The sequence below is a fragment of the Harpia harpyja genome, chromosome 4 (genome assembly GCF_026419915.1).
Source record: "Harpia harpyja isolate bHarHar1 chromosome 4, bHarHar1 primary haplotype, whole genome shotgun sequence".
In the NCBI taxonomy this organism is placed as follows: Eukaryota; Metazoa; Chordata; class Aves; order Accipitriformes; family Accipitridae; genus Harpia; species Harpia harpyja.
Window position 1 is genome coordinate 17,679,350 of NC_068943.1, and position 24,318 is coordinate 17,703,667.

At 42.5% G+C, this 24,318-nt stretch overlaps 1 protein-coding gene and 1 long non-coding RNA gene across 5 annotated transcripts in view; one reads left to right on the forward strand and one right to left on the reverse strand.

Annotated features, from left to right (window-relative positions):
* Nucleotides 1–2,487: 2,487 nt before the first annotated feature.
* On the reverse strand, nt 2,488–10,280 carry LOC128141335 (uncharacterized). The gene is made up of 3 exons (XR_008234966.1): nt 10,191–10,280; nt 4,592–4,696; nt 2,488–3,699 (listed from the first exon to the last, which is right to left on the reverse strand). It is a non-coding gene; the product is annotated as an uncharacterized LOC128141335 (long non-coding RNA).
* The window catches only part of TBC1D4 (TBC1 domain family member 4), a 112,805-nt gene continuing 98,097 nt past the window's right edge, over nt 9,611–24,318 (forward strand). For 2 of the 4 annotated variants that reach the window (XM_052785963.1, XM_052785964.1), the window contains exon 1: nt 9,611–10,265. In XM_052785963.1, coding sequence (XP_052641923.1) covers nt 9,759–10,265 — 507 coding nt within the window. In that variant the 5' untranslated portion in view covers nt 9,611–9,758. The remainder of the gene's footprint in view (nt 10,266–24,318) is intronic. The other 2 variants (XM_052785965.1, XM_052785966.1) reach the window with 2 other exon arrangements.

The window sequence follows — 24,318 nt, forward strand, 5'->3', positions numbered from 1 at the left end:
GATGGTCTGTATTTTGTTTTAAGCCTATTGCGTGAAAGTCTGTCTCATAAATACTGTAATGGGTGAAGTTCAGGACTAGACTATGACTAAACTTCTTGCCTTATTAAATTAGCATGAAGTTCAGACATATGCAGTCTTCCTCTGTGATGGGGTACCAAGGAGCTGAGGGATAACTGCAGGCTGCAAGGAATATTTGTATCAATTACTTACAGCTAGACAAAGTGTTGTATTGAACAAGGAAAAGACAGAGGATGTATAAGATTAATGAAATTTTGCAGGAAATTGAATTCAAGAGGTTTTCTTTCCTTAACTGTATTTAGGAGACAAGTAAACAATTTTTCTTTTCAACATTTGCCTGGAACAGAGCAAGAGGAAGGAAAAGGGTGGGGGGGAAAGGGTCTTACACAGTAAACAAACCCAAGGGAGGGAATGGTGAAGGAACCTCGTGGCAATGATGGTCTTCATCGTATCACCTTTTGCGGGGGGGGGTGTGTGTTAGTTTCAAACACACCAGCCCACTTGCAGAAAGCTGTTTTTTAGAAAAATGGAGAAAGACCCACAGAAGGAGTGCACAAGTGGCTGTAGTCATGTCTGTGCACTAGTTTTATATATTTAGCTTCTGCACACTTTGGTCTAGTTGTGGCAGAAGTAAAAGCATGTCTCTGTTCCTGCTTCCACAAAATTGTACTGCCTTTCTTTAACCACATTTTAAAGATATGGAACCTGTTGTTCACTGTGAGCCAATCCCCCTCTATTTTTTACCTTCCCCTTTTCAAGCCTTTGCACTGTATTTGAACACCTGAAGATACATTAGCTTGGACCCATTAAAAACAAAGGTAGAGAGATGATAAATTGGGGGAGAGGAAGAATGTTGTTTATTCTTCCTGCTTGCCCTGTTCCCTATTGTATTTGAATGTTTTATTATCCTCTTAACCGTGGGTATAACGAGAGGGTAATTTCCCCTCCTTTGCAGAGGCATGCAGGGTTTTTCTGTTTAGCCCTTGTGGGTACTAGAATAACACACAAAAGTGCCTGAGTCATTTAATCTACCTGCAGCATAAAATGCTCCATCTCTCAAGAACCTTTGCAGCAGGGGCAGGGACTTAAAATTCAGCAGCCTCTATCCTACCCAGTACCCTGTGGTTGATCATGGTAGTGCTCATTTCCCAGAGAGATTTTTAGTAAAATGTTATATACTTCTGGTGGGGCTGCTAGCTTACTGGGCATTCACTCAATTAGGAAGTTGGATCTGTGCAGGTCAGTACATGACAATACTGAGTGCTTTGACCGGGGTTGAGCTTGCATGGTATGCTGCTACAGTCCTCACTTCCTGAGGCTCGGTCACCTCATAAACAACTGAATTTGCTTGTCACTGTGCATTTTTGGCCAAATGTTTCCTTTACTTTTGCTTCTACCATGCAGCACTGTCCCTACATGCTTACCCAGTTCCACTCTTGGTGCTTGAGTGCATGAGGAAGCATGCATGTTAAAGGGATGATGCTCAGCACTCCTCATGCCCAGTCTTGGATGCTTTGAAAGACTTCTGACTCTTGTTTCTGAGGCTTTTCTGAAGGAAGGTGGAGAAATGACCTGCCATTTGAACTGAGTTACTGGGACATGTCTGTTAATTATTTATGACTTTGTCATTGAGAAAGTAAGGAATCTGAGATTGCTGATCTTCTCCATGAAGGCTAATTTTAATGCTTTGGGGTTTCTCCTTCCCTGTACTGCATTTTCCTCTTATGGGTAATTACGATCTGGCTGCCCTAACTTGAGAACCATTTCTGTTCAATATGTGTAGGTGCCATAGTTTCCAAGTACTCTGTTAGTGTTGACGTTACAAATATTGTTATATTTATAAATTGGAAATTTCAGTGTCAGTTTTGTACTTCACATACTGAACTTTGGAACAGCAACCTTTAATACGCGCATTAAAAAAGAAGGAAAATTCTCTTATATCACACAATAAATTTCTGTGCTATGTAGTATTTTAAGAGGAATTTGTCGTAGTATTTTAAGATGAATTTGTCATAGCATCGGTCACCAGGTGGCACTGCTACATACAGTCTTGATACACAGTAATCCTCTGAGAGCATGTCTGACAATGGGATAAGGACTTCTGGTTTTCTCCAGTGCAGCTTATATCTGGAACTGTAGACATCCATGTCGCCATAATTCTCATCCTACTTCTTACATTGTAGGGAAATACTCTAACATCTGGGTTAATTGTTAAAAAGATGAGCGTAAAAGATTTCCAGTGACATAACCAACATTCAGCATTTTAATGATAACAGAATATATACCATACATTGTATATTTGCAGTAGCTTAGAACAGTAATTTAATTATACTAACATTTCTGCATTATTACTTGCTCTTTAAATAGTATCATGTTACATTTCTATTGGGGCCTATTCTTTTTTTACATTATTTTTCCTGTTTATACATCTCTCAAATAGTTTTTTCTAGATCTGTATCTTGTTCATAGAATAAGCATTTGCATTTCTCTATCCAAGGTTTTCATGCAGTTTAACCACTCTAAAATCCTTCTGTTGTCCCCCAAGTGGGGTTTGGTACCCGGTGTGCAATGAGCCAGTCTTACACACAGAGCCGAGATATTGTTTATTTCATGTCTGCGCAGAGATGGGTGCCAGAGGGTGACTCCACAAAGCTGGCACACCCTGCATTTAAACAGGCAAGCAATTTATACAGTTTTAGGTTGATCCACTTAGTTACCGAAGCCCTTCCCCACAATCATTATTGGTAGTTGCTTATGTGCCACCATTTCTATTGGGCTAAGGTTTTCTCTGCTTCAAATTAAAAGTACAGTGTTCTTTTATTCTACAGCACATGTTCAAGGAGTGGGGGGGGTAAGTCTTTTAGGTCTTTGAGTCGGTGGTTGTGATCTCCCCCTGCCGCCTTTACTTTTCCCCTAGTTCATGCTTCTTTGGCAATCATACGGCCTTCGGTGCCTTCTGGAGCAGGATGTTTTCTTTTTATCAGTCTTTAGTTCCTTCTTCAAAGGTATAGTTGCGGGTAAAGCCTGCATTGTTTATACAGAGTAACCAGGCCTATATAGTGAAACTATTGAGTAGTGGTTCTCCTTAAAGCATAATGCATCATGTTTAACCCTAAATTGAGCAGTATCACCACGGCTAGGCGGTAATTCAAACATATGACTACACTTCTTCTGTATTTTGTTATGCAGCCTAGTATTCAGTGTCTTTATGCCACACGTAGGAATATACTTCTCTGCCACTGACAGTGGCCCTGTTGCTTAATTCCCCTGTGAATTACCTCTGAATCTGAAAAATAATGTTCCGATGTTCTTGGCACTACTGAAACTGCAAAGAATTTTTCTGTTCCCCATTAGTGGGGCCAGAATGTCATCACTGCTGTGTCTTAGGCAGGTTACAGGTGTTTTTTAAAAAAAACCATTCATCCGAAAGCTTGGCCGAATTAAAGCAAGGCAGGCTTCTTTCCCAGTGATGCTTCTGAACTGGCAAGTACTGGATGCTGCAACCATGCAGGAAGCTTGAGAGGGGTGTTAAAAGTTTACATTTAAAATGAGTAGAGGAATGAAAGTGCATGTCTTGCATGAATCACCGGTGTGCTATGTCATGCTGCTTCTCACATTTGGGAATGGGGGACAAAAGATGCTCACTGGTCAACAGAGTCAAGACAACAGATGTCGATTTACCTAGGAGAGAGTTAGGAACGATGAGAAACAGAATTAAGGGGTTCCCATCTGGGTTGGTTGGTTTGTTTTTGGTTGGGGGTTTTTTTGGCAGCTACGCTTGCACCATTCTCAGAATTGTGTTGGGACTACAAGTGCACTGTTGTTCCTGGTAAGCTGTACCTTCTCTTACCAGACATACAGTACTGAGTTGTGAAGTTGCAGTAACATTTTAATAGTGATACACTGTTGAAGTCTAAACGGTATTTGCATTTTCCTCTTGAACAGATACAATCTGTGACCCTTGAATTTGGAAGTACTCCTGCCTTCCGAAGCATCTCTCTTCGGTATCATTTCTGCACTCTACTACAGATCTGCTAATCTTTCTAGCCTGTGGTTCAAGCTTTGCAATAATATATTTGTGGAATAATATCAAGATTTTCCTTTTAGCTTTGTGATGACAAGAAATTCTGTCTTAGTTTCCATTGCTGGACAGTTGAAGGGGACCAGGATGCCTTTCAAACCACAAAATGAGGTAGAGGTAGTGGGCACTGTCAGGGAGAGAAGTAGACTCCAGCAGCTGTGGTACTCTTCTTCCTCTTTTTTTTTTCTCTTTTTTGTATGTTACTGCAGTGGTTGGGGAATAGTAGGGAAGTAATCGTCTTCTTTATATAAAAGCAGCAATAATTGGGAACGTGGAAGTTCTTGTTGCAGAAGTTGCTTTATCTCCTGCAATAACTAGCTTTGCAACTGGCTTGAGCGGCTAACAGCCACCAAACTCTATTATTTCAACAACAAGGGTTTTAGTAAGCTGATCTGATACCCTTTTTGGGGGGAGAAACCTTACCAAAAAAAAACCAAAACAAAAACCCCAACAAATTGCAAATGTTCCCGCCTGGAAGGATGCGATACACACAGGTAAGCACACAGGACTCGAGATTAAAACTTCGTTTTAAACAAAGAGCATTGTTGTTCTCCACTGGATTCAAAGTCCGCTGTGCCAGAAAGTTTCATGGGATGACTGTTACATAAAAAAAGACAAAAATAAGAAACTTTCCACAATCAAATGCTTCTTTGAAGGGAAAGATAATAATTCAATGCATTGTCTCTCTTAATCAGTGCTACATTGAATAACGATACACTGAACACAGACATAAAATGTGGTGGGTCGCCTTAAGTTCTACAGATGTTTATGAAATTTCTAGCTAGGGATTATTCTCTTCTGAACTTTGCTCATTCCAGTTCCCCTAAATCTGTTTTGGAGTGGTTCTTATTGGCAGAGCAAATTATAATCTGTCATTATGATCAAAAAAGATTAGTGCCATTTGAGAAGAAAAACAAAAACCAAACCACCCAACCCCCATCAGATTAATTTTTTATCATTTTTATTGTGTACAAATTGCAGTGAGTGTCTCCTGCTATTGACATGTCTCTACAAGACTGATATGTATTACTCAAACCTTTGGCATTACATTTTAAACTCTAATAACCTCCATACATCCTGCAAAATACACAGTTTTCACTATTTCTAGCTATGGTTTTACAAACTTAATAGAGGAAGCACGACAGTTTCTCCAGCAGCTAAATTTTAAAGCCTTGGTAATATGTCCAGTCTACTGAACTTACTTTCTAATACTTCAATTATATTTCCAAAAGTTAATTCATTAGAGTCTTCAAATAAGACTGGGTAGTTTAATAAAGTTTTCTACAGTAAAAATGTGTACATCTGAGATCTTACTAAAAGGTGACCTGAGCATAAAATAAGATTTGACTAGTTAAAAATAATGCAAATACAGTAGTAGACCTTGAAATGCCAGAGACTTAAGTGACAGCATTCTTAGAAAAGCAATAGGATGAGAAGCAATTCCAGCTACAGGGCATATTACTGAAATAAAGTACTCTAGTCCAAGGTGATTGAAGAATTCATAAATTACAGGATTGTAAAGTGAAGTCTACAGCTCCTCTAATAACTTAATATTTTTTTTCTGCAATTAAAATTGTGGCTAGAAAGCTTAAGGGGATGGATAATCACTAGCAATTAACAGTCTGATCATGTGAGATGTTGAGGTCTCTCCGCTCCTTAAGAAATTACTGAGAACTGTGGTTGCTTACCATTTTGCAAGTTTAAATCCTTTAACACTGAATATGAACTGATGATCCAGATATGATATATGAAACAGCTGCTGTGGTGTCATGTGAAGAAACAGTACACATCATCAAGATATTGTCTTAATGAACAAAACATGCTTCCTTTCATAAACAGAAGGAAAACATACTTACCCATTTTATTTGGAAAAATAATCTTTACATGTAGTACTCCATTGACCAAGCATATTGAATCCACAATGTTCAGAGGCATTTACTTACATTTAGTTAACTGTATCCGTGTTTGGTCGCTTCAATAATATACCTTATTTTAAGAGATATTGCATCTAATGTCTATTTAGTCAACAGAAATCAATGGCAGGTTATCAACAATTCAGAAAAGTCTGACTGGGTATGTGGTCAGTTTTATTTGACCAACTCAGCATGTATTTGCAGCACATGCTGTGGCGATTATTGAGCACAGGACTTTACGTACTTTAGATCTTCCAGTACAGTTTTCACTTTGAATTTTACAATTTGGTTCAAGAAGCTTGGCCAATAATAATAATACTAAAAAAAAAGGAATTTAAAAAAAATTGTGGCTTCTCATCAGAGGCTTTGTCTGTTTTGTCTCTGCATGGGTGCTGCATTTACACTTCTTTCCATTTGGGATGACCTGGAGAGGAACTGCTCTTTAATGAAGAGCAGACATGTATTTTCAAAGCTCTGTGGATAAGGGCTATGGAAAGTTGCTTTCTTCTCTATCCCAAAGTTTCTGATTCCCATTAACTGAGCTGTAACGATTACATAGTTTAGGCTAATTCCTAACTATATTGTGCAAAGAATTAGAGGATGATGCTTTTGTTACCATTGTAGTTTTAAACACTAGGGGAGAAACCACATGAGGAGCATGTCAGAGGTCACAGGCAAAGGAATACTGTGCTCCATATGAGAGAAATTAGGAAGTTTTAACTTAAAGGTGCATGAATACTTGAAGCTGAAAAGAAACGAGAAAAGGGGACCAACTTCAAGAAGAAAAGTTATGTAACTAAAGGACTGCGTTTCTAATGAAACACTATTAATGAGATGGGGGGATAAAAAGTGGTAGGCAGATTAAAGGATAAGAAAGAAATGATGAAGTAAGTGGATAAAGGTAATGGGCAGTTAAGAAGGATTACTATGAAGAACCAATGCAGAGAGACATAAAAGCTGAAGCGAGAAGAAAGCATGAAAACTTTGGATTAACATCTGAGAATTTTATTTTGAAGGTAGTTAAAATATTAGTGGTAGAGTTTATATAGATTAATTTTGTCTTATAAGGGATTTGTATAAAGAATTCAATAATAAAAATAGATTAGGTCAAAATAACCAGATCTCATACCATGCGAAGCAAATCACCCAGCTGAAGGAGAAACCAAACAGCTTTACACAACTGGCACAATGGTGACAATTTAAGAATTTCAGATTAATTTTCCACATTTTGTTCCTCGCAGTTCTACCTGATAAAATAATTTGCAAAAACTGAAGTGTGTCCTTAGGAGCTGAAAACCCAGCTCTGTAGCATCTTCAAGTGAAGGCTTCTTGTTCCATTTGAACAATGTGAGAACATCAGTGGATCTGTGATTGCTTAAAAGAATTTCATCCTCTTTTTGCCTTTTTTTGTAATGTATTCACATGATTGTCTTCATGTTTCCTGATTATTATTAATTTGTATCGCCACAGCACCTAAAAGCCTAGGTGGTTGTCCGCAACCTTACAAACATAATACAAAGGGATCTAATAGTCTCGGAGATGGTGTTTGTAAGCAGCTGCAGCAATTCAGTATGTTGCAGCCTCCCCCTTAGGCTGCTTCGCCGGAGCCATTTCATGATCACCCCATCTAAAATCATTGCAGCAGAACGTATGAGGGGGTTTTGCTGCTGCTTTAGTGCAAGCCCAGTGTTCAGTTCACTTCCCTGGTAGTTTAAATCGGTCTTTGCGCTCAAGTGACTGAATTGCAGCTTCACGCTCTGGATCAATCATCTAACCAACCGTTCCCAAAAGAAGCGAGTAGTCTCGCTGCCCTCTTCACCCCCCCGAGCAGCTATTCCCGCTTCCTCTGTGCCAACAGCGGTATCTGTATGAGCGCTGTCACTTAAATTAGTGTCGGCTCACAGAACTGAACTGGCAGAAAACGAGCAGTTCCCTGCAGCGTTAAACCAGTGCCAGCCAGCGCTGCTGCCAGGAAGCAAATGGGTCTTCTCCCAGGTGCGTTGTTAGAGGATCCCAGCAGCTCCCAAACTGTCATCCTGCAGTGCCAGAGCGCAAAATCTCAAGTAACCTTCTCAGCTAAAGGGTTAATGCTAACCGTGCAGACTAAGAGACAAGAAATTTTTTAGGTTTGTGTTCTGAAGAATTTGGCCATTCTTATTCCAACTGCCCCAGTTGTAACAGCGCAGTTCACGTGTTAAAGTGTGTGAAAATAGTCAGCTTGGGAAAGCAATTCCATTCTGGCTTTAACTTGTACCATTGTAGCAAATATTAAAGCTGGCATCCAGCCCACGTTAAGACTTTTGGCGTTAGCTGCCCTGTTGTAAGGAGAGCTCATTTTAGGATGCTCTGGGAGGAGGTGTATTTGAGGTCTTTCCAAGTCAGAACATTAAAACTGAAAATTACAACTGATAAACCAAAATGCATAAACCAGATGATAAAACTGGTAAAAAGAAGAGCAAAATACTTTGCTCAGGAAATAAGCGTAGTTGCTTGTAACGCTATTAAGATCCTGCTAACGCGACAGTTTTTGTGTCAGTTCAGACTGTCGTGGGTTGTGAACCGCTGTGCTACACGACCCTTCTCTGCCCAAATAATCTGGCACGCAGCCTCAAATTACACGGAGTAGCTCTTCAGCTCAAGCTACAGATTTATTTTTTCTAGACAGGGTTAAAACGGCTGCCGTAATAGCATGTTACTCGGAATTATCGCCGCTGTTGTTACAGGTGTAAACACAAGGTCGGTCACCAAAATTGACGATTACAAAACGGATACGGTTGCTGTGTGACTAGAAAAGCTTTGTCCAGCTACTTTCTCAGGTAGAGGAGACTAGTTACTAACATTTACAGTAGGTGGCGGATTTTTCGTTGACGAAAGAGATGTTATCGCGATAGCGAGGGGAAAAAACCCCCACAACTAGAAGCTCAAGCAGGAAAAAGAAACCTGGGGGGGGGGGGGAAAGTAGTTTGACATCAGTCTTAATTACACTCTGACTTGACAGTGACTCGGCAGGGAGACGCTGCTGCAATCCAGCCGTGGAAGCACCTCCGCACGTCTGCGACAAGGCTGTTTTTCCCTGCGGGGAGGGGTGGGGAGCAGAGCGGCTGCGGTGCGCCGGGCCCCCACTGCCTCTGGGGAGGCTTCTCCCCGCTCGCCGAAAGCAGAACCAACTCGGGAAAAGCTTGGGAGCTCTTGCAAACGGGGCGGGGGGCCGGGGGGGGCGGCCCCCCCCCGCCTCCTTCCCTCCGCCGCTCGGGGACCTTCCTCCCCTTGCGGACCTCCTCCTCCTCTTCCTCCTCCTTCCTCCGCGGCCCGTCCACGCTGCGGGGCCGCAGGGAGGGACCAGCACCCCCCCCCCCCCGCCGGGGCGAACCGCGGGGTCGGCGGCACCCGGCGAAGCGGGAGGCGGCGCGGAAGCCACGTTGTGTTTTTGTTTGGAGCCCGGGGCGGCGCCGTCCCGCCCCTCGGCCGGGGACGGCCGGGCCGCGGAGCCCGCTCGGGGCGTAGCCTCTCCGCTCCTCCCCGGGGCGGGAAGGAGGAGGAGGAGGAGGAGGGTGACGGAGGAGGAGGGTGACTCGGCCGCTTCCCCGCCCCGCGGGCTGACCCCGCGCGGGTAGGCGGCTCCGGGGACGTGCCCGGCGGGATGCGCGCTTAAGCGGCGGCCCCGGCCGAGCGCAGGCCCCGCCGGCTGCACCTGGCGCCGGGGGTAGCGGCCGCGGAGCGCCGCGCTCTCCGCCCGCCGACCCGCCATGGAGAAGCGCGGGGAGGGCGAGCCGCTCTCCCACCCGCTGGAGTCCGAGCCCGAGCCGCAGCCGGCGCCGCCAGGGGAGAAGCGCTTCAGGCTGTGGTACGTGGGCTCGTCGTGCCTGGACAGGCGGACCACGCTGCCCATGCTGCCCTGGCTGATGGCTGAGATCCGCCGCCGCGGGCAGCGCCAGGAGCCCGGCGGCGCCCTGGGCAGCGGGGTGCCGGCCCGCGAGGTGCTGCTGCTGCTGGGCTCGCCCACGCTGCGCTGCGTGCCCGCCGGCCCCGCCAGCCCCGGCCGCCCCGCCGGCCCCGGCCCCGCCGCCGGCCCCGGCCGCCCCGCCAGCCCCGCGCCCGCCGTCTTCATCTTCGAGCACAGGGCGCAGCACATCGCCCGCTTCATCCACAACAGCCACGACCTCACCTACTTCGCCTACCTGATCAAGGCGCAGCCCGACAACCCCGACTCCCCCATGGCCTGCCACGTCTTCCGGGCCACCGACCCCAACCAGGCGAGTGGCGGCGGGGGCGGAGGGAGGGGACGCTGCCCGGGATCCCCCCGCTTCGCTTCTCCCCCCCCCCCCCCTCGCCTGACGGGACCACAGGCGCTGCCCTCCCCAACCGCGGATGGGGTCCGTGTGCTCGGACGGGGCAGCGCAGCGCTTGCGGGCCTCTGCGGGACCGTAACCTCCCAGACACCCACCCGCGGAGCGGGGGGAGCCAGCCCGGGGCCGGCCGTGCCCGCCGGGCTCTCCCCGCCGCAGCCGTCCCGGGGCTGCACCTGCGCTGCACCGCGCCGAGCCGCTGGGGTCCGCGGGAAGGGGGCGCACGCAGTCCCGCGTGGCCGTGGGGCGCTGTGCCACCCCCTGCCCCGAGCGGAGGGCGCACCCGCCTGCCAGGCCGGGGGTACCAGCCGCTGCGAAACCGGGGTGCGCGGGCAGACGGAGCCCCTTTCTTTCTCGCCGGTCCCCCTTCCGTGGGGAGGCCTCGCATCCTGCAGCAGCTCAGTGGCAAGCGCAGGATTTGCTCAAGCAGCAAGATGCAGGATTTAGCGTTTAAGTTACGGTGGAGTAAGTGTTGGAAAGGAACCGAGTAGCGAGGACTGTGCTTTCAGGCAGACCCCCGGTGGCGCGGAAGCCCTCGTTGGTGAGCCGTGGGCCCTGTTCTGCTCACAGGTCACCCTGAGGACACCTGGCCCTGCTCAGGCACACTCAGTGGTGATACAAACAACCCTAGGTTTGGGTGGAGACATTGTTGATAAAGTGCCAACTGGAAAAAAAGATCTAACAGACTGTATTTTCCTGACTCTCTAACAGGCTTTGGCTCACGTATCAAATGTGCAGCAGTCTTCTTTCTCTTCCCTGTTTAGAGTATGTGAGCAATGGTGGTTTGACGAGTAGGTTTGATCGTTGATTTAGCATGGTGACAGCAAGAAAAAGGCCTTTCAGTAACGATCCTTTGGTTAAGTTAAGACACCTTCCCCTCACTCAGATGTGCGTGGAGGAAAAACATGTGCAATTAGAAACGCTGGATTTTACTGAAACCAGACTTACTAGATCTACTAAACAGTTGCTTGGGTTTCTTTTGGTGTGTATCTTTTTTTTTAAGTGAAGAGGGTAGGAAGTATTAAGAAAACAATTGAAAGTTCTCGGTATGTTAATTTTTATTTGAGCCAACATACTGCCAGAGTTTATAACATGGGAGGGATTTAGATTGCATACATAGCAGTGGCTTGAGCCGTCATCAAACATAGGACAGGCGGTATCCCAAGTGGAGGTAACTATGCTTAACTTGTTGGCAACTGCTGCCACCATTGTGATCTGCCAGGAGAGAGCATGCAGAAAGAGTATGATATGGAGGAGATCATGTCTGGCAAGGGAGGAGCTAAAATGTCCCTTTAGGAGTCTGACCATATGGACTGAAGGGAACCAAGGTTCATGCTGTTGGCAGAAGGTGCTGAATCAAATTTATTTCTGCAGTAGGTCTGCTCTCATACCGTGGCGTTGTAAGACAACCTCATTCTGTAAGTGGATCCCTATTACTCTTGCGAACATGCAAAATACTATGTACATTTACATCAGGGAGGCTGTTTCTGACTAAACCTTTTATCCATATATCTTGCCTTCTTTCCTCGTGGAGGAAAATGTGCGTGGAATTAAATCAAATTGGTACTATAGGTAAAGCCTTCCTATTGAAGGAAGTTATTACTATGAACGTGTTCCCTTTTATAAACTTCTATCTTGTTCTGACAATATAGTCTAAATTTTATCTGGCAGGACTTTTTTTAGCCTTGTTATCATTAATGAAGAGTAAGTCCCTTGCACGAGAGTTACTCAGAACATGATTTCCAGACAAAGAACTGCAATAAGGGTAGTAGATGCACAGCCAGCGATGTGATTCACAAGTGTCTGACTAACAGGTTTTTTTAAGGTATCAAAAGGAAAAGAGGGTGGGATTTTTTTTTCCCTGTCCGAGTTTTGTCATTGAGGTTTGGTTGGCTAAGTCTGTGCAGGTCTCTAGCTGTTGATCTGTGCTTAAGCCTAGTCCTGAGCGGATGAAATCAGGCTGCAGGTTGCTAGCTCTGAAAATCTTCTTTTGAAGCTCTTAATTGTTTGTTATAAAATAGATGCTGTTCTTGCACGCTTTCAAGATCTTTAAGTACGTGCTTCTCTTTCATATTGGTTGTTTGAGCTTCGTTGTGCATATTAGCTTAGAAAGTATTTTTCACAGCTGTTATTTTAAGATGACCTTATTTTTCATCTTGGGCCACAGCCGCTTCCAGCCAGCGTAAGTTGGCACTGCTACTGAGGGGAGTGATCCTGTCCCCTTAAAGCCTCGACCTCTCATTCCTTTCTCTTGGCTTTGTCCTCATGGCAGCACAACTGTTTGCAGCCGCACAGCAAACAGGATCAGGGAATTGACTGGTGTTAAAACTTGCTTTTCCCCTACCTTTGCTGGATTGGTTCCAAACAGCTTCTCTTGTTTGCTTTACTATGCAGCCCTAATACCGTTTACATCAAGACAGGTAGGTTGGAGGTACGAGGTAGCTGTGAACGGCCAAGAAGGGGAAGGGTCGGGTAGCCTTTCCAGAAGTTATACTGGCTTCTGATGAGCCGAAGAGGACTGCAAAGCCATGTTGTTATCTGTCTCGGCAGTGTTAAGTTCAGCAGCACGCTATGTCACTCTGGGATGAAGGAAGAGTGCAGGAGATGTCGTGTGGTCTTCGAGTTAGAAGACAGCTAGCTGTAATTTTCAATGGTGGATGTAAACCGTGAAAGTGACAGGATAACGACTGACTTCCAAGAGACTAGTGCTAGCACGGTAATTCAAAAAACAATGTAGGTGAGAATGAAAATTTTGGCTTCAAGCCCGTTGCTTTGTCCACCAGCTGTATTGCAGTGTCTTGGATACACGTGCATTCACTGTGACCGTGAAAGGGGCTGTTACTCGCAGAAAAAAGCAATACTTTTTGCCAGTCCCTGTAGATTTCTTTAGCAGATGACCAATAAAAAGCTAATGCAATACGTGCTCTGATAATATCACATGGGAAGATAACATCTTTTAATGTTATTTGCCATGACTGAAGAAAAACGAGAGTGAGGTGGTACGAAACACCTTCACGTTTTATTTGAAAGCCTGCAAATTGTAGGCAGAGCTGAAAAGTAGGAGCCAGTGGGTCAACTCCTGCTCTGGAGTAGTACTTTGGCACAGTGTCAAACCCAGAGCTCAACTGTCGGTATGGGGGTGGATGCTAAGATGTTAGATGCTAAGATATTGGGGGGGGTCTCTTGCTCTTTAATTACAAAGGGAGAGAAAACTTCTGGAGCCATTTGACTGGTGAGCATGGGAACGGAAGTTTTTTGACTTTTTTTCCCCCTCAGAATTATTACAGAGTTTGCTGCTCCTTATAACTTTTCAAAGCAGCAGCCAGCTGAAGTGGATGAATGTAGTTGTCTGTTTAGTGCTGGCTAGTAGCTTCTGAATAGCAGCCAGATATTTGTTAGTTTTGTATTGCTGTCATATGAGAATTATCTAGGATGCACGGAGTCTTGTCTGTAGACATCAGATGATAGCGTTATCTCATTTTATATTTGGCAGATTTTTGTCACAACCTCAGGAACAGATTTTTTTTTTTTTTTTTAAACCAAAAGTTAGAGTTTATAAATATAGGAGGCATACCCTTCTCCCAACCACCAAGAAAAGCCATTTTGATTAGGGTTTTAAAGCTCAACTTCAAGACAATTTTACCATGAAATATTGATTTTGTTCTATAAACCAGATTTTAATTGTGTGAAATGAATCAATGCTGTTTGACTATTGCCTTGAGGTCCCTGTTCTCTGGGGGAGATGCTTATGGTCTGATCGCTTTCTGCACTTTTTTTTTCTTTAATTATTATGCTGGTCTAGACTGTGCATTTTCTTCTTGAAACATGAATAAGCCTGTTTTGGGGGAATTCTTTTTTAACCTGATCTGGCATCCTAAATCTAATTATACTATAATTGATTCTTACTAGTGAAGATAGTCGTCTCCTCCAGTTAAGCAAGAACTTACTTGATGCATTTTGTATTTCTTTTAGAAACCTTATAAGCAATGATCCAAATGTATTGTTATGGGGTTTCAAAACCAATCCAAGCTGGCTGTGAAAGAACAATGTTCTGGTGCACAGACCTCAGCAGGGTTTAGCTCTTGTGTGTATAATCTGTAGCTGCGGCGTTCTGCTACAACCACGTGTTAGGGGGACTAGGCTGTCTCAAGGTGAGGCAGAAATCATGGAGCATTTTGCTGCCAAGTAAAGCTCTGATAAGAACTGGAGAGGTAGAGGGCCAGAGACAAGAGCCGGAGGCAGCCTGCTTGCAACCCAGATCCCTGCTCTGTCATCGCTGCATGGGCTAAAAGTCAAAAAAGTTTCTCTATTCCAAGAGTGTGTTAATTGTTAGATAATGTATTTCAGTAAAGCAAGGCCGTAAGACAGTTTATTCTGGAAAACAAGGCATCAGTACAAGGTCTTTCATTTTAGCTATTCAAAGGAGGCTTTTATGCTGTAGTAACATCATGTTCTGTAAGGCTTCTTATTGAAGAATGTTAGAAGTTTAGAAATGTTTAAAGAGTAAAGTTCCTGAACTTTACATTCATATTTCTTTCGTGCTTTGATTTTTATGTGACGTAGGAGCATGAGCTGAATGGCAGCAAGCCTTGGCATATTAAGTATGTATGTACAGCTTTGTTGCAATTCATATTAAAATATTGCACGGGTTGAGTGAATCTGATAAGCTGTGTTTTGAATAGGTGTAACAGCCATGATAAAAAAAGATGGGCTCTGGGTTTTGAAGGATTCTGCAGGAAATGGAAGAGATGCACAGTTTGGTTGCTAGATAGACTTGAGTGCGCTTTGATTGCAGAGGAAAGAGGTAACACTGTTTTCCATGAGAAGGGTAGGTTGTCCCAGTTTTATCAAGAAAACAAGTCTTGGAGAGACCAAAAGAAAATTTTCTCTAAGTTTGTGTGAGTCTGAATTTCATTCATGGGGTGAGAAACTGAAAAGTGATGGCTCAAAACAAAGCATGGATGCTAAAGGCTTGCAATGAATGCAGAATTGTTCGGTGAGCGGCCTCATTATCCCCAACCTACATGGGCTATACAGCCTCGGATGAAAAGTCTTGCACTCCCTTTTTCTGTTGTTTTTGTTTGTTTGTTCATTTGTTTTGTTTGAACAGTGTCTGATTAAGATTTGGGATGTGGAACTGAAAGTTGAGAGCTTAAGGTTTCATTTTTGTTTTCCTTAATGATAGATTCAGCACTTCTTTCTGAAAATGAGAGCGCTTGTCATTTTAGGCTTGTAAAGCTATCTTTAAGTTCCAGTTTTGAGCACCTTGTCCATAATAATTTTCTCCCCCATCCTAAACAGAAGAAATAGTAAAAACATTAAAATTGTTAACTGTTTCTAAATGGTGATATGTGGCCTTTTTATCCCTGATTAATATTTAGGAGAGGAAAGGGAATGGTTTTAAATACTCTTACCTGCTGTGTTTGTAGAAAGGATTCATTCATTTTTCCTTTTGCAGTTCCTGAAAACCACCCCATTATTTGGGGAGTAGAAGCGATGTTATGGAGGATTGTATTTTCAGAAAGGCAAAATAAAATTTGGGATGAGAAATATATTAAATGATGTAAGCTCACTGAGAGTGGGTGTAGGTAATACAGTGACTAGATAATAAGGCTATTTTATTGGAAGAAAGGACCTTGTATGCATCTGTGCACACCAAATCAAGGCTCCTCTTCTATGTATCTGTTTCTACCTTTTTTTGGTCCTGTTTTTCAAATGTAGAGGCAGTTCCTTTTAAAAATAATTAAATAGAAAACTGACTTCCAAAAGGTTTGGCTAGCTTATGTATATTTTGGCAACAGGGAGAGTCTGGTTTTTAGGGATGGTAAAAATCTCGGACCAAAATGCTTGAAGGTGGTGTTGATGAAGGTGAATGCTAAAAAGGATTCAATTTCTAAACCGTCATTGCAGAATAGTAGTGTGACTGACTCCTGCCAATCTCTACTCTTTGCTAGAGTTTGGTATAGCATTTGATGTGCACGGTTCACCCTTCCTTGCATCTCTTCCATCCGTCTTTCCCATTTGCTTGGAACTCCCTGAGCATCTTGAGTTTCTCTGAGGTAAGGTGGTGAACACTGTGATGAAATTTTACAGAGATGGCTATCTAGGCTGTAGGTCATGCAGAATTTTCAGCAGCATTGGCACGGTCCCTTCATGGCACCAGCTGTCCTCTGCCACCTGGTTTTGTTTCCTTTGTGGTTGCAGATACTATTTCAAGTTCAGAGACAAGAAAAAAAAGAAGAGTTTATTTCCATGTGGCTTTTATCATTTGTCCCATATGTGAACGGTGGCGTCATCTGCCTTCACGTTCTGCACTGTTCTGAGGCACCTTTAGAGACCACAAGGAGATGACTGGCTAAAAAGACAAGACCTACTGGAAGTCTTGTATAGGTCATTAAATAATGTGGTGTTTGAGGGCAGCTGGAAAGCAAACTTAAGGCAACAAAGTGAAGTGACCTAATTCATAAACAGGATCTGTGCTTTTCTGTTCTGTATAGACTGTAATATAATATCTATCACATTGTGTTCTGCCACAAGTAGGTACCTCAAGACCACATGCAATAACATGGGTTCCAAAATAAAGTAGAGCATCCCTAATGCAACATAGTGTATGATCAGGGCAGATACAGTTATTTGTGACATGAAGAGGTCTTCAAAGCGTAAAAAGACAATATCAAATGTCAGAGGGTGGGCTGAAAGCACAAAGTGTGGAAGTGGTTACCCCAGGGATGCATGAACTATGTGACTTCCCATTTTGTGATCTGTTTTGGGTACCAGAGAACGTGGACCAGTTTTGGATATGCATGTTTTCATCTGTGACCATGTTTTGTTTTGGTTTTTTTTTTCCCTTTCCAGGTGTATTAATTAGGTGACAACTGGTAGATTAGTGAGGTGAGCAAATAAACATGCTTGGCAGTCCTGTAGATCTGAAAGTACTCCAGTAATACAGTCTTCCTCTTGGCATTGGTCAGAGGTAAGCCTGTTTGGGCCGTAGAGGATTAGTTCTAGTAGTATATTTAGGACTGCAGGGAAAAGGCCATAAAAAACCGACTGAGCAAACAAAAACGTGCATTTGTCCCAAAGGGCTCATTTTGTATTTTTATAAAACTATGTTTCTTGAAAAATCCAGTTAATCTTCATTCTGAACGCAGTTGTGCTTCACCAGCACAAACCCTACCATAGTCTGAAGCTGCACTCCCTTGCCTCTGCCTCTCGCAGCAGCTGTACCGCTTGAAATGAACAGTACCATGTCCTGCTGTTTGAAGAGAAGCCTGCTTAAAGCCATCCATCTCTTAAGTGAAATTGGCTGCTTGGTCCTCCCCCTCCCTGCTGCCGGGAATTAGAACTTCCAATGAGAAGTTAATTACTCCATCCTCTTCTGGTGAGGATGGTGCTGTTGGGATTTCTGCTGCTCCCCAAGCAGACCCTCCCTGGGCTAAAAAGGAAAACCATGGCAGCAGCGGGGCCTCAAGGTATCATTTCACATTCCCAAAGTGAAATTTCGTATGTTGGTTTCAGCTGCAGTGCTTAAACATGGCTTTTCTGTCCTTCCACGTGGTTTTAGTTACTTCAGTCAACTGAACAAAAACCTGCAATGTGCTTCAAAGGCTGTCATACCATGAAGACTGTTCAGACAGGGTAGATGGCATATAGTAAGTATGTGTATAACATGTCTTAAATTTTATTTTTCTGTTTAGTGCCTCTGAAAGATGTCATGAACTAATAAGCAGTTACCTAGATGCATTACAATTCCCTTCAGTTTGGATCATTTGTAAGAGAGGCAAAACATTTCAGTTGAACCACTGCAAAAAAGAAAAATATTTTTTTTCTAAATGGGCTCCCAATGCTATTTAGAAACTCTGCTTAGTGCTTTGGAGGAATTGTATCTACTAAACCACATTTCCTGACTTACAAGTTACTTGTAATAGTGAATTATCTTCGTCTCTGCTCAAATCTGGTTGCTTTCTGATGGAATCCGTAATTTCCTTTGTTATCATTTTATCTCTTCAGAATTAGATAGGCTTTTACAAATTATCTCTTCCGGAAATTTGGAAGGGCAGTGTTGTAAGGTTTTTCTTGTTCTGCATCTCTGGAACCACTGTAGATAGGTAGAATTCTGCAGTTTGGGGCACATGGCACTTTTCTGAAGGATTAAATTAATTTAAAATGCAAATATGAGAGAGATCCTTGTTCAAAGCCTGTGTGAAAGACTTGTAGAAGTTATTAGATAAGATAAAACCAATACTGTAGAAGTGTGGCGCTTTCCCAACTCCACCATCCCTGGCTCTGTGGTTTTCCCCCTCCCTTTACAGCTGACTTAAAAGTGTATTTCCATCATGAAGTTCATTTTTGCATGTTGATAAAACTTAACAAGCAGCTTGCTCTGTTAAAGTGACTGGGGTTATGTTTTATTTCATTGCGCTTCTTGGCAAGAATGTTTAGATCTGCACAGTGCTGTTCAGAGATCCTTGATGCATTGAAAAACATGTTGTGGGAAGTCAGAATATTATCCTCTGGGGCATAGCAAGGACTGCCTTCCAGACTGTTCACAATTTTGTTTTTCCTAGCAAGATTAATAAATATTTATTTTTTAGGATGCTGATGTTAAATATATTTTGTGTACTCTGTGATGCCGATACGGGTTTCCTGTTATGTTCATTTAAAAAAAAAAAAAAAAAAAAAAAAAGAAAAGAAAAGAAGAGCAATGTCCCAAGAACTTTGGGAGTAGTCAGTGGTCTGTGGGTTCTTGAGTATTTCTGAACTAGAGTAAATATTCAGTAACAAAGCAACGAAAGACTGGGACACGCAATGCTAACTCATTGAAACGTATTTTTTTATGCTTTCTCATAGTTTGTTTCTTGCTTTGGCTTTATTATTCCTAACAACTCGATCTCAAGTTACGGTAGGATTTCTAAATAAAAATAGAAGCAGGGTAGTACATATTTAACAGAGCCGTATTTACCAGAGAGGAACCAGTTGCTTTCTTTAGGACTGCTCAGCTGGAAGGGTAGGAACAAAGCAGCACATAAACCCCTGCTAAACCCTGTGCTGAAAGCTGATGTGTGACCTTCAGGTCGATGTCCACGGTGGACTGCAGTACACACGCAAGGCTCTGCAATTTCTGCCTGCCCCAGCTCTGTCATAGTGTGCAAAATTCTGGCTTCCGTAATCTAAGGTGAAAAAATTCATTTCTGCTAGCGTGCAGATTAGAAAGAGAAGGGATTGTGTGTACGGCCTGCTGCCATACTTGGCGATGGAAATAAATACCAAACTGTCCTCAGTGTCATGGTACTTTTGTGGCAATCTAAGCAGTTTAGGATACCAATTGCCAAAGAAGTTATTGTAACTATACTTTAAAAAGCAAAACAAAACAAGAACATAATTTAAGATGCTGAAATGTTGGTCTAATGTGCAAATCCCATAGCATCTGATAGGAAAGCTTTCTGTGGAAAATACTGCTCTTCCTGTAATGTTTGGTTTAGGCTTGTGTATAAGACTTTGTTTTTTATGAAGAAATATTTTAAACAAGTATCCCTTTTGTAGAAAATACTTCTGGCCTGACTTTGTGGTCATACTCAATGAGAGTCCCTTAATTTTCTGTGCAGCAGGACTGCAAGCTTCAGCAGTACAAAACAGTTTGTACAGAGGATTCACTTTTTTTTGTAAACCAACTACATTATAAATAGGGGCAAGATGTTGGCTGCTCTTCAGCCAGGACTCTTTTGGGCGAACCTTGCCAAAAGAGAAAATCAAGTGGGCCTTTCAGTAGGAGCAGCACATCATACTTTTATCTGAATTATTCATGAAGAAACACACCCAGATTATCCATGACATATGTGTGCATGTATTCAGATTTAGCCTTGAGGAAATTTGCTGACCTAAACATGGGAGCAGAGTGGGAGCAAGGCAACATGATTAAAACCAGCTCAGAAGGAGTGGGTTTGCATCCTGGCACTGTGCCTTGGATTCCCTGTCTGCTTAGTGCTAGGGAGAACTAAAAATAATATCTGCAGTTTAGTGGGGTGGCGTGAAGTTTACAAAATGAATACGTTTCCTCCATAGTGACCTTCTCTCTGCAAAATCACAACAGAAGAAGGTGATTTAAAAAAATTACATGGAGCACATCAATCGATCTGTATGAATGCTAGTTGTTTTTTTTCTTTGCTCAATATGCAGGTTGTCCTTAAAATACACAGCATCACAGTTGTGAGTGTGAGACCAGCCCAGACTGCTAGATTAATGAGCTTGGTGTTTCTTTATGTAACCAAGTACTTTGTTTCTGTACATTCACCCACTGTTCTGTGCTTCATCTGTTTTACTTAAAATGGCACGCTTGCTAGTTATATGGGAATTTGAAAGGGAACTTTCTGTGTTTAATGAAAATTCTTGGTTACAACTTCAGCAGTCCTTATTAATGATACCATCAATAGTAAGCTGAACAGAAGCTTAGCCGTAGTGCTATTTTATTTCTTATCCGAGTCTAAATTTTTCCGATTTGCCAATTTATTTGATATGCTTCTGCTCTGAGTTCTCACATGACCAGCATAAAAAGGTCAGATTTTGAGAAGACGATTTACTTGGATTTCTGTAGCACAACAGAGTGGATGCTTCAGCTGAATTCTGTTACTTCTGGAAGTGTCAACCTCGGGCAAGCCAGGGATGTATATGTATTTGCTGCTGTTTATTACCTATCAAGTAATAAATCTCCAAGAATCAGATTATAAACTGGAATATCATAAGCTTTCCTATTATGCTAAGCTTGAAGTTGAAGAAGAGTATCAGAATGAAATGTGACAGTGCTAATTCATTGTTTGCCAACCCAGCCTATAATATTGGAGGATTTTTAGCTATTTAGTCCTGCTGTTATGCTTTGCAATTGTACTATTAGATTTTATGCGCATAGTATACCACCACCTGAAAAACTCCTGCAGAGTTCCACTGGCTTTGATGCTCATTTTGCTGATTTTAGTTCTGTGGGAAGCTCAAAATACTCTGTGGAGTCCCACGGATTGTTGCCATCCTTGTAGAAACACAGCACCCAGCTCATGCATGCCTACGTAGCCATGTACATAAGAGTTAACACCTAGTAAGATAAAACACACTGGTAAAATGCGCAACTCTGCTATGTATTTTAGCCTTTTACATAATGATTTGAAGTGTGCTCGCATCTATATCATGCTTTTGAGTGGGATTACTGATTTCAAGTAATAACAGGTAGGGTGTAAGGTTTAAACTTACGATCGCCTGAGTTCGTTTATAGAAGGTGCAAGCTTTATTTTTGTGTGATACTCTTCTTTCCATCAGTTATAAAGTATTTAAGTCTGTTACCTATGGCACGTGTAGAAAATACTTCCTTTCAAGCCTGTGCTGGGCCAGTTTGTTGGAAATAAAGAGTAGGCTTCATGGTGTCCTGTTACAGAGGTCAATTATTTCACTTGAGCATGCTGCTGCCACGTGGGCTCCCCAGCCATGTTACTGGCAGCAGCGTACATAAATTGTAATGGATCACTGCTCCTGGAAGGGCTGTTGTTATGTACCCGCAAGAGCCCTGCATGAAACTATGCAGGATCTGCTTCATGCTTTCATCCTGGGCTTAATTGCTTTGGGTTGGTTTCAGGGGACTATTCAGTCAACAGCTTAAGACTCTGTCCAGAGAGCCCTGCTCTTAAATAGGAACCAAGTCACGCAAGTTGTTCTGCCCAAATTGCACAGTGTTTTCCTACAGGATCGTCAGCTGCTAGAAGATAGTACTGCTTTACTGGTCTGTAGCACATTTTGTTTTTTATACTGCTTTAAGTATCATCCTACCATCAAATATAGCAGTCTTTTGCTATTACTACGTCATAAAAACAGTAGTCTTGAGGCTTCTTGTTTCTGCTAGTACTGTTCATATTAAAATGTCAAAATATCTTTCAGCTCAGTTGAATAAACAGGTGGATAAGGATGTGACAGGTTTCAAATTCAGATTCAGTACATGGTGCTACTGTCATTTGGACTCCTGCAGAGACCTAAGAAAACATAACAATTTTTATTGGCATGCAGATTTGCTGGCTTTGTTTGTTGTACACGCTGGGAGTGTTCATCTAGGGCACCGCATTTCTTAAAGGGATATTTTCTCTCGCTGATGCCTAGAATGACCACGATGAAGTAAGGGTTAGGCACCGTGATGTGAAGATAATGGGGAATCTTGTACAGAAATCAGAGCTGCCCACAAAACAGTAAAGAACACAGGTCACTACAAGATCCCTTTGTGCTTGTCCACAGATGCATTAGTTTCCAAATTTGCAGGCTTTTCCAATCTCTTTACCATTTATACAAGGCTACTGCTTATTATTTTCTCATGTCATGTCTCTTGCTCTTCTGTTTTTTCTCAGCGCCTTGAAATTGTCCCAATCTAGGATTATAATCTTTTTTTTGCAGGAGTCGTCTGTACTGCATGCAGGACCGTTAACCATGAAGAGTCATGATTCTGACCATAGGAAAAAAAAAAGATAATCCCTTTCCCCCCACTGCTTCCCCCAAGCCTGCTGGACCCAAATTAAAACTTGAAAGAAAAAAACCCATTCATTCTTCTGATTGCATGTTGCCAGGAGCTGAGCTTTTCAGATGTAGCTATCAGGATTATAAAAATTTTAACTTTATTCCTGTTCATATTGCTAATTCCAAGTTTCACATTTTAGAAATACCACCAAGACTAGCTCCTCTCGCTTCTCTTCCCTCCCCACCCCTCCCCCAACCTATTTTTTTTTTAAATTACATTCTGGTAACAGCTGTTTATTGAATAAAAACTTGAACAGAAAATTTTATGTAAAAATAAGCATTCATGATGATAATTTCAATTTTAATAGAGCTATTCTAATGTATTTACTTGCTCAAAGTTCCTTTGCATTTAAAGTTTGTTTTCACCTTCACTCCCTTTTTCAAAACACATGACCTGGCACATGTTTATTTTTAAGTCAAGGCTGCATATGGCCGATGAGAAGTGAAAGTTAGCTTCCTTGGTGATCAAGGCAGTTGCGTCATGTTTCAGAAAGAAGGTATGAATAACAAAAAAACCTCCAAACAAACAAAAAAACCCCAACCCCTACTGTGGAGGGAAAGGATGCTGTGCTGTATGGTAAAAGGCTGTAATATTAGCAAAGTAGCTCCTGGAGCATGACATGAACAGCTGAGTCATTTATAGCTGGTAATGAGACAAATTGCTGCTGAAGGATGCTGCTTGTTGCATGGCTGCTGCTACAGCTGGTAGATTGCCAGCTTAAGAGCAAAGTAAACCTGAGTCCGGTAGGGACTGCTGTGAAAAAGTACGCTCCAGATAAGCGTACTTTAATCTCTGGAACATTTAATTGGTTCAGCAGCATTTTCTAGTGCCTGAAGTTTTCAAATGTGCAAACATATTCATGACATTGACGTAATTACTAATTTCTAATTTATTCTTCTCTATGAATCCGCTAGTAATAGTAGCAGAGGATGCTTTCTTTTTTACTGTTAATACAGTTATGGTTCATATATCAAATTATAAAGTTGATATCTGTCCTTGAAAGTCTCCTGACTATTACTTCTCTGCCTCTTAATGTAGTACAAGGCTTCTGTTGTAGGTCACTATGCTGATCTTGTATCTATCTAATGAGGCTTGAATGTGTTCAGTATGAGCCTCATAATATGGTTCCCATGCAACTATATAAAATTAATCCTTTCAAAAATTTGTATTGTTTGTGGTCTTTGAACATCATCTCCATTGGAAGATTGTTTTGCCAGATTAGTTGTTGATAATTATTTTTTTAAAGCATAAATCTGGTAACTATCAAATATTTTCATATATAAGATACTGTTTGAAATTTGATCTGAAGGCGAAGAGGGCTACTACTTTCCTTAATAATGCCTTTGCCTCCCAGCTCCCAAATGTTTTTTTCCAAGCAAGCAGACTCAAAACTGAGCGTCAAGAATAACTTGCAAGCCC